Source organism: Gadus chalcogrammus, chromosome 6 (assembly GCF_026213295.1).
Source record: "Gadus chalcogrammus isolate NIFS_2021 chromosome 6, NIFS_Gcha_1.0, whole genome shotgun sequence".
Lineage (NCBI taxonomy): Eukaryota > Metazoa > Chordata > Actinopteri > Gadiformes > Gadidae > Gadus > Gadus chalcogrammus.
In genome coordinates this window covers 6,317,665-6,335,837 of record NC_079417.1, presented here as the reverse complement: position 1 = coordinate 6,335,837, position 18,173 = coordinate 6,317,665, and the positions used below count along the sequence as shown (strand labels likewise).

The 18,173-nt window shown below is 43.4% G+C and overlaps 3 protein-coding genes across 9 annotated transcripts in view; 2 read left to right on the top strand and 1 right to left on the bottom strand.

The window, feature by feature from the left end:
* Positions 1–36: 36 nt before the first annotated feature.
* On the top strand, positions 37–7,133 carry gkap1 (G kinase anchoring protein 1). 4 transcript variants are annotated; one of them, XM_056592137.1, is made up of 12 exons: positions 37–120; positions 948–1,202; positions 1,502–1,657; positions 3,161–3,244; positions 3,656–3,788; positions 4,187–4,215; positions 4,381–4,536; positions 5,520–5,606; positions 5,743–5,806; positions 5,918–5,988; positions 6,213–6,290; positions 6,527–6,968. In XM_056592137.1, exons 2-12 carry the CDS (start codon positions 969–971, stop codon positions 6,566–6,568), a joined length of 1,134 nt encoding a protein of 377 aa, XP_056448112.1. In that variant the 5' UTR covers positions 37–120; positions 948–968; the 3' UTR covers positions 6,569–6,968. The 4 variants fall into 4 exon arrangements, with proteins under 4 accessions (XP_056448112.1, XP_056448114.1, XP_056448113.1 ...); XM_056592138.1 differs by lacking the exon at positions 37–120 and adding an exon at positions 414–561 and having other exon boundaries at positions 6,527–7,133; XM_056592136.1 differs by lacking the exon at positions 37–120 and adding an exon at positions 415–589.
* An 83-nt stretch (positions 7,134–7,216) lies between these two features.
* Positions 7,217–12,506, top strand: LOC130384108 (ubiquilin-1-like). Its single transcript, XM_056592135.1, has 11 exons — positions 7,217–7,450; positions 7,722–7,864; positions 7,964–8,085; positions 8,870–9,126; positions 9,592–9,744; positions 9,980–10,139; positions 10,494–10,615; positions 10,705–10,788; positions 11,014–11,129; positions 11,486–11,636; positions 12,009–12,506. The coding sequence occupies exons 1-11, from the start codon at positions 7,325–7,327 to the stop codon at positions 12,018–12,020; spliced, it is 1,446 nt and encodes a 481-aa protein (XP_056448110.1). The 5' UTR covers positions 7,217–7,324; the 3' UTR covers positions 12,021–12,506.
* Positions 11,582–18,173, bottom strand: part of LOC130384110 (probable gluconokinase) — a 6,623-nt gene continuing 31 nt past the window's right edge. The window contains exons 1-5 of one of the 4 annotated variants that reach the window (XM_056592143.1): positions 17,904–18,173; positions 17,697–17,727; positions 17,529–17,615; positions 15,937–15,975; positions 11,582–15,789 (exon numbers count right to left, since the gene is read on the bottom strand). The exon at positions 17,904–18,173 is cut by the window's right edge and continues 31 nt beyond it. In XM_056592143.1, the coding sequence (XP_056448118.1) occupies positions 15,429–15,789; positions 15,937–15,975; positions 17,529–17,599 (471 nt within the window). In that variant the 5' untranslated portion in view covers positions 17,600–17,615; positions 17,697–17,727; positions 17,904–18,173 and the 3' untranslated portion in view covers positions 11,582–15,428. Of the gene's footprint in view, positions 15,790–15,936; positions 15,981–17,528; positions 17,616–17,696; positions 17,728–17,903 lie in introns of all 4 variants that reach the window. The other 3 variants (XM_056592142.1, XM_056592141.1, XM_056592140.1) reach the window with 3 other exon arrangements.

Here is an 18,173-nt window from a genome sequence, read left to right as displayed (position 1 = left end):
AATAGTTGAGTTACAGTCTTAGTATTTTAACATAAACCCATTTGAAAGACAGGTGTCGAACTAGCATTCAAAATGCTAGGTAGACTAGCATTTAAAATGCACACAACAGAACATATTGATGTGAGTACGCACTGTAAGTGTGTGTTATGTTGTAACGTTAAAATATGGTTTGATTGTTAAATTAAAAAAACATAACTAACGTGTTGGTTGTTTTTATTGATATGTTGACCTAGTTTGCTTATTTATGGGAGTTCATAGCGGTGTTGGGTAATTTTGGGAACTCCTAGTTTCTTATTTAGATCATTCAAGTATTCAATTTTGTTTTCAATTTAATTCTGTTGTGAGGTTTAAATAATTGTTTTCTCTTTCTCACTTTTTTTTCTGACTCTGTTTTACTTGTTAAGATAATATCACAGCATTCTGCAACAAAATCGAATAGCAATTTACATACACCGGGACATGGGCATGTTTTTGGTCCACCCGGCTTGCTGTACATACTCCTCTGGCGAGCACTGCTGAACGTGTTAGTTACAAACAGGACACTTTCTTTCACAACTAAAAGTAGGTTTTCACCAACAATTTGTCACGGGTATGACATCCAAAATACTTAACGAGTAGTGCTGCAGTACGTGTTCATTTTAAAACGGTGAACGTGTTTGTGGTTGATTTCATTAAGCCTGTTCTCCACTTGTTTGGTTAGCTTTGTCCGGCTAACGATGTGTTGCTTAGCGGGGCTAAATGTGATGTAATGCTAGCTGCGTTTTATGATATCGCATCAATATCGGTGTAAATGAAACCGAAAGACTTTGGCCTTGACGTCAGGTTTATACATCAACCTTATTGTTAACGTTAGAACATACTTGCTTCATTCCAGAACGATTGTACCTCCCACACGTGTGGTTCGGTGTAGTCGGAGGTTCACACAGTATTTTTGTCTTTGTGAACAGTTTGCTACCTACATTTGATCAATGGCATCGTCTACAATGATCAATGTCCCCACCACGGCGTCCCGGTTCGCCCTGCTGCAAATCGACTCTGATTCGGACTCTGAGGGTAAGAGCACTGGCAAAGCCGGTCGCGACTCGTCTGGGAAGAACAGACCGGGTAAGACCACGGCAGCTGGCAAAACGACTCAGAAAAACGACCAGAAGAAAGATAAGAAGAAGAAAATGAAGGACCAACAAAAGTGTGAAGTGAACGAGGTAAGGACGAGAACAAGCCACGAATAGGTAGGCCTACATTGTAGATGAGCCTTATTACCACAGGTTGCTCACACTGCAGTTTTACTGCCAACCGGTGGTTGATAGAATAAATAAAACTTGATTATGTGATTCATTCGCTGATTCTAACCTATTCATGTATTCAAAGCTGTACGTATTGGTACCTTAACACTATGCAATGTTAAAAGGATGCTTTCTAGAATCATGTTTACACTAGATTCAGACTGGAGCCGATTTGTCAAGATGTCAAACTTATTTTTATTTATTTTCTCCCATTTTAGTTAAGAAGTCTGGCATTCAAGAAGATCCCTCAAAAACCTTCACCCCAACCACCGACCCTTCAGAGTGTAGCCAATGTGCTTCTGAATCCAGGGTTAGGTGACCAGGGTACTCCACCACCAGAAGGGTGGCAGCAGTGGAGGCAGAGGGATGAGCAGGTACGAGATGTGGAAGCCCCCTTCACTCACCATGTTGACACATGATGTCTGTGTCAGTACGTTGCACTGTGCACACAGGAACCCTGGTTACTGCCGTTACTAACCAGGGTTCTTAACTGCCATTTAAGCACAGAAGGAGGTTTACGGAACCCAGTTTCCCAGATTCTCATCCCGTTTAGTAGACGTGACTGCCAAGGGAACTTCTCTTATTTCGCAGATATATCCACATCATATTGTTGACGGTGATCCTAAAGAGTCGGTCTTGATTTGTAGAAATAAAAGTTGTTCTCGTCAAATGTCTCAACTTCCATAAACCTAACCTGTTGCTATGAAGACGAGATTATACGGGTAAGGTGTCAACAGGATAACCACCACTGTAACCTATAGGGCTGTAGTCAACCAAAGAGGATCATGGTAGGCTAAACATTGATTGGTTGAAATGAAAATCTGAGCTTTGTCTCTAGATTAACCTAATCTGCCGCAGTGCACCCCACTCTACCTGCTAGCCTAAATATCACCTAAGGGCTGTATGGAGGGAGTCAGTGGGTTCCAGATCCACTCATGAATGACGCTGCAATGTGTCCAAGTTGTCATGTCTGATATGTTCATACTCAAAGCATATCGGGTGCTATGCTTCGAGAATTACTTATGCCTACCATTTTTTAAAAGCCAACACACTTTTATGTCGTCCTTCTTAACCAAATGCCTACAACGACTTATTTGGCATGGTGTAAAATAGTTGTCAATGTTCACTAAGTAGACTAGCGGTCATCCTTAAGTCGGGCGAGTTATAACGCATTAGTTAAATTCTAACACAATACAGCTCATCATTCAACAATAAAATACATTGATCTGCATATTATGCACCCCAGGAATAATGGATTAAGAAGAGTTTTTTTCCTTATGAAACTATCATCAGCGATTGTCCGTCCAATGTGAATTGAGTAACAAATTCCAACCAACCAGAACTTGACAGCCCTAGTAACCTGGTGACCCTGCCTAACCAGATTTCCCCCTGCATGGAATTGTATTGTTTGATTCATCAGGCCTTAAGCTATGTCTTGGATAAATGCAGGCAGTATTCAGTCTGCAGTGCAGTGTGCTGTTATTCTCTGTTGAAAATATAGGCCATCGCTGTCCTCAATATCAAAACCAGGCTTATGACTAAGTTGGTGTTTGTAATTTAAATCGTGTGCTTTTTGAGTTGGTCATTAAATGTTCCACTTATTGGAACGACTGCTCTCAAGGTGAGAATGAATTTATAGTTTCTTCAGTGATTGGGTGAGCTGAGGTCTACCACAATACTTTAAAATGAACATAGTGAAAATAACGTGACATTGTGCATAATGTGCCGCTGTTCCCCTGCTACTTTCCTCTCTGAGCCTGGTGGAGAAATCCTGCGTATCACGCATGTTGTAAAAGGACAGATGTATATGCCCTTATATCAAGCTTGAGCTCTTATATGCTTTCTTAATGAGCAGTTGTGTATGTGCTCCTCTTTAGATAACCAGTGAACTTTATGAGGCAGACTTGGAAAAGGCCTTGATTCTGAGCAAACAGGACTTCTTTGAGCAACAAAAACATCAGGTATGTCAGACAGACAAACTAATGACCCACACTATAGGATCACTATAGTATATAGGCTAATACTTTAGAGCTAAAAACCTTCCTTAATATATGTTAATAAATCGACCAGCCTCTTGAGAATGTATTCATATTGACCATGTATATTGTATACATACTGTATATTGTATATATACTGTATACATACTGTATGCTGCCCCCTAGAGTCCGGTCCTGAAAACCCATTCCATGCACACAATGTCCCAAAATGTCCAAGAATGTGTATTTTTGGGGCCTTGAAGAATACATACAAAGTTAGGCTGACGAATAAAAATGTTAAGCTCAAAACTACTTGATAGTTTAGCTGTATTAATCGGCTCACTTAGCCATGTAACTAGGTCAAGTCTGGTCGTTCACACCTTCTCCGTCCAACAGAAAACGACAGACGCATCGTCACCCAAGTCTCGAGGGAAGGAGGGAGGAGGGAAAAAGGAGAAGAAGAAGGGTCAACAAGGGAAAGACAAGAAGACGGTTTCTCTGCAGAACTTCCAAAGTGACGGCGCTGCAGGTGAGGGGATGCTAGGGCCTTCCCCGCCCCACCCCCCGGCTGGTGGGGGTACCCTTGGGCCTTCCCCGCCCCACCCCCCGGCTGGTGGGGGTACCCTTTATTCCCAGAGGGGTCTGTTGCAATCTGGTGCATTTCATAATTGAGCTGATCTTGTTTTGTGGTCAAGGCAGATCAATTCCCTTAACTTTTGACTACCTGCTGCATTTGCTCTGCATCTGCTTGGTTGTAATCATGATAACGTAGTAGTATTAAATACAATTATAATTGATCATTGTGTCATACACCGTGATTGAGATTAACAGATTATCAATGACATTTTTATTGTATTTGCATTGGATAAATGTTATTTATATTGAATATGCATATTGAATATTGACACCATTTATTTTGTCTTCCAGATAATCTTGGTAAAAAGCAAGAGAAGGAGGTGAGCAGTTTTCTGGTTATTTGTATATAACCTGATTAATCAACCTGCCAATGAAAAAACGACAGCTTTTCTGTAGGAGTTGGGAGCAAATTCTGTCAGTCTCTACAGCTTGAGGAACACATTCTGAGGTATTTTCAGAATGTTAAGGTCAACTCGTTTAAACAGGGAAGCGGAGCAGCCAATGTCGGGCCAGCGCAAGACGAGCGCTTCTTCAACAAGCTGGAGGACGACGTGAGCAAAATCGTCCAGAGGGAGAAACGGCAAGAACAGTATTCTACCAGCCCGGCCCAAGAGGCCAACAACTCCACGGAACACGAACCGGTGAGCCTGACACTAACGCACACCTTGTCGAGTATCTGATCATTATTCTTCTTAGATGTAGAACAACACATATGCATGCACACTAGGGATGGGCAAAATGATTCTTTTCCGGGAATCAGTTCTTTCAGTTACGCTCTCTATCACGATTCGTTCGTTTGATTCGTTCGTTAAGAGAGATGGTCTGTTACTTCATTTGGCATAGAATGATAAAATGATGGAATAAATGTTAATCAACATTCATGTAGCATGGTACTTTCTAATGTTCTGGTGAAATTACCCAGGTTAAGTGTTAATATTAAGAATAATATATAAAGCACATACATGCTTTTTTTTTCTCATAAATATCAGTTTTACATAATGGGTTGGAGTAAGAATTAAATTGCGTCTTCCAAGAAGCGCTAATAAGCAGTGAAGCACCATCGTGCTTCACAAAAGAATACTTTATTAAAGCATGCAATTGTGATGTAGAACAAAATAAAAAGAAAACATAAAGTGCTTGCATTATATTGAAGCCTACAGCGATCGTTAGTTAACTTGTGTGGTGGTGCCTTATCATTTGTTTACCCATGGGCCATGGCAACGCGATTGCTACCTGCTGTAGAACTCTCATTTGTTGAATCATTTAGACTCAATCAATATAAGGTTGTGGATAGACAAAGCTGTTTGTTTGTATATTTTATTTACGTGACCATATTTTTGTTATATGTTTAAAGATTTAGGAATCAGTTCTCTTTTTTTGGGAATCAGTTCTCTCTGTTCACTTACGGGATTCGTTCGTTCTGACCGAATTGTTCGCGACCGACCCATCGTGTGTGTGTGTGTGTGTGTGTGTCTGTCTGTGTGTCTGTGTGTCTGATGTATTGGCTACAGCGCCAGGGTTGTCACTTTAGCCGAATGATAAACAGTTGTAAATATAAGAGTCCCTCTAGGAGCCAGTGCGTTATGATTGTTTAATTGCTATGGTACGTGTGCCGTCTCCACAGGACCCCAGGGCGGAACAGCTGATGGACGACCTGGAGAAGAAGGACCAGGAGATCGAGAAACTCAAGACCACCATCTCCCAATGGGAGGTGAGCATCGCAGCACTGAATGTTTCTATTGGCACTTTGATTGAATTCTTTTCAGATTTCCGGTTCAGAATTAAAAAGTGTTTTACCCGTCCTATGTTAAAAATTTGATATATCCCTCTTCACTCCAATTGTGCAGGTTAAATACAAAGAGGTGAAGGCAAGAAACGCACAGTTACTCAAGATGCTTCAGCAGGGAGAGAGTGAGTTTGAAAATGCGTCGTCACTGCACCCAAAAAGCTCTTGTAGGACATGTATTGCAAATTATGGCTCAAAAAAGGAGTCTTATTCAAAGATTTTTTTTCTTCTCTCAGTGAAAGATAAAGCAGAAATACTCCTCCATGTGGATGAGCTGCTGAATATCAAAGAGGAACTGTCTTCACAGGTGTGTATGGAGAAGCATAACGTCATCCGGTTTGCAATCTTAAATTGACTATTACTGGCCCTTTTAGCAGTGGGTAGAGGATATTTGTTCAGCCATTTATGGTTTATTCATATTTTTTGATTTGTATGGCATTGTATCATAGTGACTCCGGGCCATGTAGTCAATCCTAGCTGCTCCAAATGTATGCTGAATAAAATTTGTTTTTTGGTTGTTTGATTCTTCAGGTAACACTATTGCATGCGGCCCTTGAACAAGAGAAGTCTAAAGTGAAAGGACTGCAAACGGATCAACCCAAACATCAGGTATGAATACTTGACGTTGGCATTATTATCTATCGTTAACATAATCTAAACGGGGTGCAGGGTAGTGTGGAGGCTGGGCTGTTCAACTGTCAGCCGAAAGATAGTGGGCTGATCCTCCGTCCGTCCCCTACCTGTTGGCATATTAGAGATGACAAACCCCTTCCTGCTCTTCAATGACGTATATCCAAATTCAGTCCCGTCAAATCCTAACATGTTGTTGTCTTTGTGTTTGGCAGGGGAACAAGAGGGGGAAGAAGGGCTCCGAGTGTGATCTATGAAGAGTCCACCACTGAATGTGTCCCCCGGGACAAATACATGAAGAAGACGCTGCTGACGTTTATTTCTCCTATTTGTTTCGAGAGAAAAAAATGTTTTCCCCCCTCCCTTCTGGGTTGTTAATTTTATTTCTGTCATGTCAGCAAACTATGCATGCCACTCTTAGCACATAAATCTGACATTTCATGGCCCACCCATTGGCATCAATAGCTGTTTTTTTATTTAAATCTTTTTTTAAACAATGCTCTGTTGAGTTTGTTAGGTGGTATGTTATCCCGCGCTGCCTTATATCCTGCAAACATGATGCTAAGGCATCCCCATGACATCTCTGGTTGAAACCCTTGGCTTTATGCCAAATTGTTTATTTTCCTTATCCCACTATGAAGTTAATAAAACTACTTTACAGTGAAGTGGGTGTCTGTGTTCGGGTTAAAGTACTTAATCACAAAATATCTTTTTCTTCGAGTGGCAACTTAAAACCACAACTCCATGCCTGTAGGAAGACAAGAGAATCTTAATTGTCTAAGCAGGAATGAAATAACCTTTTGTATGAAATAAATTAAGGCAAACGTATATTTAGAAATAATAAATGAAAAAGATAAAATAAAAAATCCTACAGAAAATAATAGGCTGTTGAACTTGCGCAGCCACTTAAATTTGGCATGAGTCCCTTCCATTCTGTCGAGTCACTGAACAGACGCATCTAATGCTGCGCCCCACGTTCGGCCAAGACGGACTGCATCTGGGACAGGGCAAGGATGGCTGGCAAGGTGAAGGATGCGGAGGGACCGGCCGGCCTGTTCTCAGACAGCTTTCGGGTGACCCTGAAGACCACTATAGCGATAAATGATTTCGCCGTCGGGGTAAACTGCACCGTAAGCCAGGTAAACGGACACGCCGATGCGTGATCAAACTGAGTTTGTTCAAAGACAGTTAATGTAGCCTTAATCAGTTGATGCGTTTGTCTATGTTGATGTTGCTTGAGCTATTAGACTATTAGCATGCCAAGATAACCTACTTTTATGACTATTGTATGTTGTGAGGATAATTAAAAGTCTTGGCAGGATCAATCATACTTGGAGTTGCAGCTGTCGTGGACATGTTAAACTAACTAATAATACGGTGTGGGTGTGGATGGATGCTCCTTGTGTGAAGTTGAAAAGGTGTGTCGCGAAGAGATTGGGGACCACCGAAGAGCAACTCGTGCTCATCCACTCCGGTAACATTCTCCGTGGGTCAGACCTGATAACTGAGCATAAAGGAAACGACGGAACAGTCAACCTCAACATGTTTATCAGGTAGCCTACACACTTTAGGGCTATAGGTCACTCCAGGCTGTCTATAATTTTATTAATCGTTCTGATTGATTGTTCTGATCGACTGCTCTTCCTCCTCAGTCCAGAGCTTGTGTCTACACCAGCTTCCTGGAGTGTGGCTTCCAGAACAGACCACGAACTAGAGATTGATCACCTTACCCTTGATAACCTGACCCCTTCACCCACCTCTCCTCTCTGTCTTGGTAGGATTCTCCAACAAGATTTACTCTTTATCACCTCACTTGTTTTGTCTCAAATTGTATTTTTGCATCACTCTTGACTTGCTCTCGCCAATCCATCTCCACCTTCTACAAACCCCCTCACCATCACTCTGTGACACACTACACTCCCTCCACTCCTCTCCCGTCGATGTAGCTTATATTAGCTCGAGTTAGGTGGATCACTGGTCATCATGAATCTGGAAGCTCCCTTCCCCTTCTTTCTTTCTCTTTTATGTTGTACATTTTAACAACAAATCTAATTGTGGAATTATTCACGCCTTAATGCATTAAACTCCAACTTGTACGTATATAATATACATTTTTCTAATTACTAATTAACCTCCCATCCCATCACCAACCTCCTGCCAGACAAGTCTAATCCTACAATCCACTCACATCCTGTCCCCCATGCTTCGCCCTGCGATACTGTCCTATCCCGCTTTGTATCACAAAGGCGTGAGATGTCTTAAGGCTTAGTTATGTTACCACGTCGACACAACGCAATGGGGTTTACAGAGCCATCACGTCCTTGCCGACCCTCCTTGCTTCCACCTGCATGCAAGGGCCTGACGTGCGCCTCCCAAAAATGTTGACCTTGCGTCGCGGCGACGCAGCAGCAAGGGCTGTGATTGGTCTACGCATAAAACCCGACAAGAGAACCAAGACAGGTTCCCGACTGCGTCGAAGCGTCTGCGTCATCATTGCGTTGCGTCGACGTGGAACCAGGACTGAGCCTTTACGCTCTGACCCCCTCCCTCTACCTCAGTGGAAGAGCTGGGCAGCCTGGGTCCGTTTGTCAGCGCTCCGGGATTCTTCCAGCCTCTCCAGAGCCAGATGGAGCGACAGCTGCTCTCCGACCCGGTGCTGATGAGCAGTCTCCTGGGTAGCCCCTTGGTGCAGAGCGCCCTCTCCAGCCCCCAGCTCACCAAACAGCTCCTCCTGTCCAACCCTCTAATCCTGCAGCTCCTCCAGACCAGCCCAGAGGTGGCCGACATGATGGATGACCCGGATGTCATCGCACAGGTAGGCCGGCTCAAGGGTTCAGAAGTCAGGGGTCACGAATGGTTGAGGCCAGGCACATGTGTTTGGTTGGCTGGATGAAAGTGGTACTAATGGCTGTTGGGGGTTCATGGGTCTAAAGTCAATCGATTTTGATTGTCTCTGTGTGTTTGTACAACAAGTCATTGACGTGAGATGAAATAAAATCCTGTTGAGATCCTGTTATTTTTGTTTGGTTAAAGTTACTTTCATACAAAGGTTTATTAATGATCTATAAATAGACCACTCTGAATCGTCTATTTATAGATGGGTAACACGTTTGGCAAACTGGTTTTCTGCTAGGTGTGGAAGTATGCGCATGCTTGTAGTGGAATTAAGATACTTTGGTTGTACGTTGTTTATATTGAACTACAGTAGGAAGCCCTGTCAAATGTATCTATCCTGTTCTCGTGTTTGTACGTGAAGTGATGAAACCATGTCGTTCCCCAGATGATGGAGCTCACTCACAACCCCAACATCATACAGGAAGTGATGAGGAACATGAACTGTGGCCTAACAAACCGGGAACCAGCCCCTGCCGACTCACTTCAGCGGACTAAAATGAACTCACAGGAGCGATCCCTCAGCCCTCTGCGTGTAAAGGTGCTCACCCACAGACAGACAGACAGACAGACAGACAGACAGACAGACAGACAGACAGACAGACAGACAGACAGACAGACAGACAGACAGACAGACAGACATTGATTTCAGGATTGACAATGTCCTTCAATGCCAGTCATGTCAAGGTGAAGCTGTTATATTTAGAGTGGCCTTCATGCTCGGACTCCCTCTCATAGTCCCTGGGCTCTGCTGTTCTCCTCTTGCTCTTATTCAGACCAGAGGAGACCCTCTAGTGACCTCATCGTCGGGGGAATCCCAGCCAATCAGAGATGAGGAACTGCCACTGCCCTTGTACAGGCATTCAACAGAGCCCCTCACCAACATGGCGGACACACCCACTGTAAATCCTGCCTCGAAGGACCCCTTTTCTGGAGGCAAGGATATATCATTTGTATTCAACAACACAAAATGTAACTATGTTTCAACTTGGTCTCCTTAAAGGAGATTAAGGGGATTTCTGTTTCACTTTCCATGTTTTCTTCATCTATTAATTAATGTTTTTTTGTTTAAAGTTAAATACTACGATCACTGTTTAGCCATTTAGCAGAGGCTTATATCCATAGTCACCTACAGTGAATTCAGATGTATGTCATGAATGAGCACGTAAGTGGTAGCTAGGCATCACAAGGAAGCTGAAGACATTGTCTTTTTTAACCGGGAGCCTTTCTGCTAGGCGGTAGACAAACCATAACCACTACCACACTATCACCCCCTCTGTGTGACTGCAGGCATGCAGTCTCTCCTGGAGCATATCTGTGCCTGTCCAGGTCTGATGGAGAGCTTGCTCTCAGGGCCCCATGTCAACAGCATACTGGACACCCTCTCTCAGAACCAGGACTTGGCCGCACAGGTGGAGTATGCCTGCATGGATCTCTTAATCCATTATAGCGCGCGCACACAAACGCACAGTAATAAGGTCTAGTGTACATGCTGTTTCAGATGCTGTTGAGCCACCCGTTGTTCTCAGGGAATCCTCAGCTGCAGCAGCAAATCAGAGAACAGCTTCCAATGTTCCTGCAACAGGTGACCACTCATGGAGGAGTCATTCTCATACTTGGCTGAAAAGGATTAACATGATTGGAAATGTAATTGTATATGATTGAACACATTTCTGACATGCCTTCTTCAGATATACTTTGAATAGTATATTTGACTGTGAAGTTGTCCTGAGATGTTATTAGCCATTATGAACAATGGAACCATGCTGGGGTAAGGGAATCTCTGCGCTGTGATTGGTGAACCATTTAGATGCAGAGTCCAGAGCTGCTGGCGGCCATGTTGAACCCTAGGGCGATGGAGGCTCTGCTTCAGATCCAACACGGCCTACAGACCCTCGTCTCAGAAGCCCCGGCTCTGGTACCCAGGTGAAAGAGCAAACAGCTGTCAGCAGAGACTATAACTCAGACCTTAAATCAATGCCATGTTTAAATCGACCCTCAAAGGATAAGCACTTACTTTAACAGTCAAAGGATTACTGGTAATTATTAATGAGCTAGTGGTTCAGCCTCTTTAATGTGATCAATACGTTTGAATAGCTGTTTTGTCAAGTAGATATGTATTATCAACATCCACCACTTTCACTCAATCATGCGCAAGGATGGATTACCACCTCGAGAGGTGAAAAAAAACAACCTTTAATTTGATTCAAGTGCTGCTTTGTACTTTTCCAACTACGCATGGGGAGGTGGAGTCATTGTGTTGGTGGATGTCTTTCCCATAGTGCTGATCTGGAAAGCATTGGCGTTAATCCTGCTGACTCCTACATAGACAGCCCGCCAGCAAATGCACCCCAGGGGGCCATGGTGACAGAGCAGCAGCAGATGCAGTTTGTACAGCAGATGCTGCAGATGTTGGCCAACACCAGTCAACAGGTTGGCCTCTGCTCCTTGTGTACATTTCTCTTCTTTCTGTTGTACCTTATATTCTGTACTTTATCCTGGTATTCTATTTGTATTGTACTTTATAACCAAAACATTATATTTATATTGTATTTGAATTCTATTTTATGCTTTATTGAATCGTTTTGTTTTGTTTTTTACCTTTTCTTGCAGTTTATTACCCAATAATTTACTTTTGAAGAATTTGGTTTGATGGATACATTTATGGATGCCTTTTGATAGTCTTGAATTGGAGATTAATCAAGACCATTCAAGGATTTTGATGACATTCTTCGTCCACATACAGACACACGTACTTACAATGTGTGTATATCCCCCTCCCTGATCTAAATATGTTCTGTGCAGAGTCCAGAGTGAAGACATCCAGTAGAGGAGTTGGAGCTACCCAGTGTTCTCAGCTTCAGGGATCTGAGGCCCAACAGACAACTTCAGGTTCAACGTTCAGAGGCAGGAGAGCAGCCCTGCTTGCTTCCTGTCTGCATACAGTTTGCCTACTGTACACACACATTGTCCACACTCCTGGAACCGGAATTCTTTACAGATTGACAGTGCACTCTCTCTCACACACACACACACACACACACACACACACACACACACACACACACACACACACACACACACACACACACACACACACACACACACACACACACACACACACACACACACACACACACAGAAGTGTTATCTTATTTACATACAGATATCAATGTATTACAGGACATATAACTGGTTGCATATGAGGATGAATATGTTTGCATTTATTGTCTGAGGCCAAATGTAATGTTTTGCTGCTATTCGTGTAAGGGAATTTCAATTATTTACCTCTGTGCACTATGAACTTAAAGGTTGGGTAGGTGATTTGCGAAACGCCAGCAGATTTTGAAAATACACAACTCAAATGGTCCTACCCCCTCTCCTTCAACGCTGACTCTGACTCCACCCATTCCAAGTACCTGGACGCGCAATCATGCACGAGCGCGAACAGAGATGCGCGAGCCAGGCTAGCGTAGGTTTTCGTTTAACAACATGGCACTACATTCAGCTGTAAGTTGCACCCAGTACCGCGGGAAGTAGGGGTGCTGGGGGTGCTGCAACACCCCCTGTCCGAGGCCCTGTCTTATCACAGAAAACGATCATTTCTAAAAACTCCGGCCAGAGTGGAGATTTCTGAAAACGCCGGTTATGTGTTGTCGGTTCAACGGGGAGAAACGGGATTTTAGTTTCTGAAGCGTCACATTATGCACCAGGAAATGCTTAACGTCATGTGAGCGCCCGCTGTACCGTATTGGTCCGAATATAAACACAAACCCCATTGTAAGACGACCTATATTTGGAAAAAAGATTTGAAGACCAGATCCGGTTTTTATGAATAAATAAATTGTATTCATTGAAATAATATACGAAAATAAAAAGGCATCGAATAAAACACTGCATTGCCACTAAACAGTAGTGCAAATAGGCCGTACTGATGTGTACACCAAAGACTATTCCTGACACTCCTCTGCCCCGCTGTGTTCGCTCTGGCTGTGGTCGCTCCGAACTGTTTCGGCCCGTGGCAAAGCGAGTCATCCTCGCTGCTGTCCAAGGCATTTTGAGACGCAGCATTTATTTAATGCTCATATGACCTAGTGCTGAAAAAAGGTTATATGAAAAAGTGTGAGGGTAGCGGTGGTGCGCTAAACTTGTTCTGTGAGCAGCTGGATGTGAACGATCGATTTTCAACTGTGCGCGCATGCACTGGTGTAATTGAGCTGCGCTGCTATACATCTTTTTTTATCAATGTAACGAGTTGCGAGTCTAGTGCAGGCTGAGTTTTTTTTTTCCCAGCACCCCCTGCTGAGAATACGTTCTCGCTGCTATGGTTGCACCAGATGTTATAAACATTAAACGGTCACATAAATCATTACTATTTTTAGAAAATGTATGTTTGTTTCATATAATTGTATTGGAAGTCCTGGTTTTCACTAGGGTTGCCGCGGTGTGGACATTTTCACACCGAGTAATACACTCGTCTCCACACCGGTATTACCGAGTATAAACGGTATAAACTTTGAAACTAGGTCAACCGCCACACAAGCATCGGTTTTTAGACCCTTCTCGTCCTTCAGTTGCCGCCAACGTTCGAAAGCAGCGCCTAGGATTATTCTTGATTTCAGTTTTTCTCTTTCAGCGTTTTTATTATCAATTACTCTCTGAAAAAGAGTTTTCCTTCTCTTTGCTGGTGGTGGTGGTGGTGGGGATGGTGGCGTCTTGTCTGCCATGGAAATTGTCTTCTACTGCTAGGTCCAAATGTGGATTAACTAGTTCCAGTAGCTACCGCAGGATAACAACAAACAGGAGCTTGCTCTGGGTCACGAGTACTGCACGAAGGGGTCGCGCGCGGGGCGCGGGGGAGGGGGAGTGCAGTACGACCGTTTGATTGACGTACTTACTGTCCAATGAAACTCGGTGGCAATGGATATGATTGGCTGGAGTTTTTCGAGCCCTGCCCGTTCCACAGATGATTGACAAGTTTAATTTTCGTGTCAGTACTTCTAACTCAGTGGCTGTAAGCGGGTTATGATAAGGATTTCAAGTAATTTTGCAAAAATGGCCAAAAAAGCAAATCACCTATGCAACCTTTAACTAAACTACAATGACACTCTTAATAGCAAAGTTTTCCCTTGACAGAAAACCCAACATCAAGTTAGACATCCTTGATATCAGAGATGGGACTCCTCACATTATAAGAGTAATTACCTCACACCACTAAAAGTATAGTTAATGGTTACACATGGGACAAATTTCACTTGTTTCCTAATAATCCGTTAAATGATGTGGTTTGTAGTATTTCTGTTTAAACACCAGAGGGCAGCTTTGCCCAGGTTCTTGAATGCCAGTAACCAAATCACGACCCACTGCTTATTTAAGCAGAAAATACGTTTGATATTTGTCACTCAGTTTACAACCAAGTGATTTGGTTTGATAATTCTACATTAATAACTAAAACTGCTGAGCAGGCATAACAAACCCTTAGACTAGAGTAAGACAATAGTGAAATTTAATAGCATGTTTTTTTCTTTCTTTTGATCATTCTTTTCTCTTTTTGATGTGTTTAAATCATGACGAAATCTGTGATCAGGTGTGTAAAAATTTAACAAATAACAGAAATAAGCCCAAATAACGAATTGTGTGTGTGTTTTCAGATGGTTTGAATGTGGGATATGAGAACAGCCTCAAGGTTTTGTCAGGATTAGAGGCTCCTGAAATATCTGGGTTGCGGGTTCGAAGATGATCTCATGGGACAAAAGCAGCTGTAGCATGCATAATACAGGGACCCCCTCGCTATGTGGGGTTTGGGGTTCAATGTCTCATCAAGGGCATCTGACCATGTTGGTGATACACACACACACACACACACACACACACACACACACACACACACACACACACACACACACACACACACACACACACACACACACACACACACACACACACACACGCAACCACACACACACAGCTTGTCCAATTACCTCAGTTGCATGATCTCGTGATTTTTACAAATGGAAAGGATGTGAAAATTCAAGTAAGTCAGTATAATTTTTCGAAAACAAATGCATTAATAATTAACTCAAGTATTCACTTGCCCTCCGGCACACTGCTGAGGTCAGGACGCAAGGAGGGAAAACCCAACTCTGCATGTGTCACGCTAGTTCTCCAAGCAGTTCCCAGTGAACACTCACTGAGCGATTATGGTCTGTTCCCTTGGTAACCCCTTCAAGGGAGAGCCCTGAGGCTGAGGAGATTCACAACCTCTGTGACGATGTCCCCGATGTCCTTTCTTATGTCCACGGTCAACACCCTCTCCTCAGCTCCTGGTGGCTCCAGAGCAGAGAACTGGGACTGCAGCATGTCCGCCCGCATGTAATGTCCACTTCTGGCCACCATCCTCTGGTGGATGAGCTCATAGTCGCCATTCAGGAAGAGGAAGTAAACCCCGGGCAGGGACGGAGGCAGGGCTTCTCGCTCCGAACAGGAAGAGGAAGTGAGTGCTTGGCGGCCATGGAGAAGGATCAGCCTGTAGAGTCTCTTCAGGGCTGAGCAAACCACGATGGCATCAGAGGACGATCGCCTTGCTCTACAGAGGGGGGGGGGGAAACATGTTCACATCCAAACTGATCTGAATCACACTTACAATGTTCACTGTTACTCTGACAGTGGGGAGAGGTTAAGGGAGGAAGGGTTGCGTGCGATGGGGAGAGTTTGGCGAGATAGTTTTTCTTACTTGACAGTGGCTTGGTGGAGCTTATGGAGCCACGGGAATCTGTCCTGGGAGAATTTGGTGACAGAAGGACCACACATGAACGATAACATTACGACTCTGGCATAAACATTTGATTTATGCCAAAGAGCAGGGGGTTGAATTGTTGTATTGTTGGTCTTCGTGAACTCCTAAGATGAGGTTTAGCCCTGGACAAAATGTTCGGGACTCACTTGAGTGTCTGTACGTACAACTGATACCAACCTTTGGTACACTTAGCCATGGGGAACAGAAAGCTTACCTTAGAAGATAACACAGAGGGATACATTTTGTACAGCCTAAGCAAAAACAATGCAAACAGCAGCTATCTGCCTTGGCAAGGAGAGAGTACAACATTATTTTGCGATTTGACAAGGAGCAAATAGCCACTATGAATAAATATGGCTATAAAATGAGCATGACATTAAATATACAGTGGATGGGTTTAGAGCGCTTGTGTATTACCTACGCTAAGATAGGTGGTCTGGTGGCATTAGCTTGGTTAGCATGTTTTGAAAAATATTGCGGGCATAAACGTATGCGTATAAGAGAGAAGTATACTCAGCAATAATAAAAAAAATAGCTGACAACACTCCTTTCAGCAGTGTTAATGCATAACTCGGGGTGAACTTAGTGATCCTTGAGCCTGAGCAGGTAATATAACTCCCTGCTTTGGCACATATTGGGCCTAATGTCGCTGATGGACAATGACCTTCCTAAACCAAGGTCCCCGAAAAGAACCAAATATAGAAAATTAAACATCAGACATGGAGGTCAAGAAACAGGCTTATTTAAACTACTATCGAACATGCAATCCAACTTGACACGCAGACTGTCAAATTCGCGATAAGGTTGAATCTTTAGTATGAGACAAAAAGGCTTTATTAAACAAAAACCTGCAAGTTTCCAACACTTCTGTCAATGGCTGCCATTCAATTTTCTGCCATAAAATAAAACTCTCAAATGTACACCTGGGTGCTCTTGTCGTGGTAATAATTATTTTGAAAGGCAATTAAAATGATTATTTTGGATTACGGATTGTCCCCACGCCTGTTCGTACCTGCCAGATGGCATCAAAATATATGTTGGCAAACGATAGCTTTGGTTATGTCATTACTAAAAACACCTTTTACGGCCAGCTGTCATCCTCCGCTCAGAAGGTATTGTGTTTCCATGTGATATTACATTAATGGCATGAATAACACATTCTGAAAGATCATATCAGAAAAAGCACCTCACCTGAAGTAACACGTCAATATGAGCGTTCTGCTCTATGTGTAGAAACGAAAACATTGTTCATTTGAAGGGCTGATACTTGAACCCCTTTGAGACTGCAACTATTCATCAATGGACTTCGTCAGCCCAGATAGAACAATTTTTGGCTGCGATCTTGCTTATGGGACATCAGGTTTATGAAGCCATAGGCACTGTGACACACACTCAGGTTGCTGAGGAAGCCATTGAGTGGGGAGAGCAGACAGCGGGGCCCTTGAGACAACTGCAAGCCTGGTGCTGTCTCTGCCCCCGGCCAGCTCACCTGCTCTGTGAGCATCTGACCTGGTCTGTGAGTAGCTCACCTGGTCTGTGAGAGCCTCCCCGCGAGCCATCTTGTCGATGTTCTCTGGAGGGTGGAAGTCGTCTCCTTCATACAGCGGCCAGCCCAGCTGTAAACATAGACATTCACAGACCAGCTGTGGTTAAGGGGAAACAGCAACAGCAACAGGAGTGTTGAAGGAAAATCTCACCTTTTCTGAGAGTAAGGTTCCTAGTGTGGATCTAGAAGAGAATAGGCAAAACAGATGTGCTTATTATTTTCCCATTCATTACATAACGATAATTATATAGTCATGCAATATGTTTTTTCCTGTTTTATAATTTGGCACTTGAGGTCAACTTGTGCCTTACGTAACATGTAAATCACAATATCATCGTAATTAATAGAATGGGCTTACAGCATATTGTTATCACGTGGTCACTATTACAGGTGGCCTCATTTGCTCAGGTGAACATCTTAACTCTAAATAATGGCTGCAATCACACTACGGAACCTTGTTTACTATACGCCGATGATGTATACCGTACACATACTTGCCGCAGCCTGACACCCCCATGATAATGACGATCATAATGCCCTGGGAGCGTTATAGCGACTCCCCGTTACAACGAATGTCCCCTCGGAACACCTCGAAACTCTGGAGAACAGCAGCGAACGACTCCGAAGC

Bases quoted from the DNA above. Each gene is read 5' to 3' on its own strand.
- gkap1 (XM_056592138.1), top strand. From the start codon at position 969: ATGGCATCGTCTACAATGATCAATGTCCCCACCACGGCGTCCCGGTTC. The intron at 4,537-5,519 runs GTGAGCCTGACA...CCGTCTCCACAG, and splicing joins ACTCCACGGAACACGAACCG to GACCCCAGGGCGGAACAGCT. The intron at 6,291-6,526 runs GTATGAATACTT...TGTGTTTGGCAG, and splicing joins CGGATCAACCCAAACATCAG to GGGAACAAGAGGGGGAAGAA.
- LOC130384108 (XM_056592135.1), top strand. From the start codon at position 7,325: ATGGCTGGCAAGGTGAAGGATGCGGAGGGACCGGCCGGCCTGTTCTCA. The intron at 7,451-7,721 runs GTAAACGGACAC...CCTTGTGTGAAG, and splicing joins TAAACTGCACCGTAAGCCAG to TTGAAAAGGTGTGTCGCGAA. The intron at 9,745-9,979 runs GTGCTCACCCAC...GCTCTTATTCAG, and splicing joins TCAGCCCTCTGCGTGTAAAG to ACCAGAGGAGACCCTCTAGT.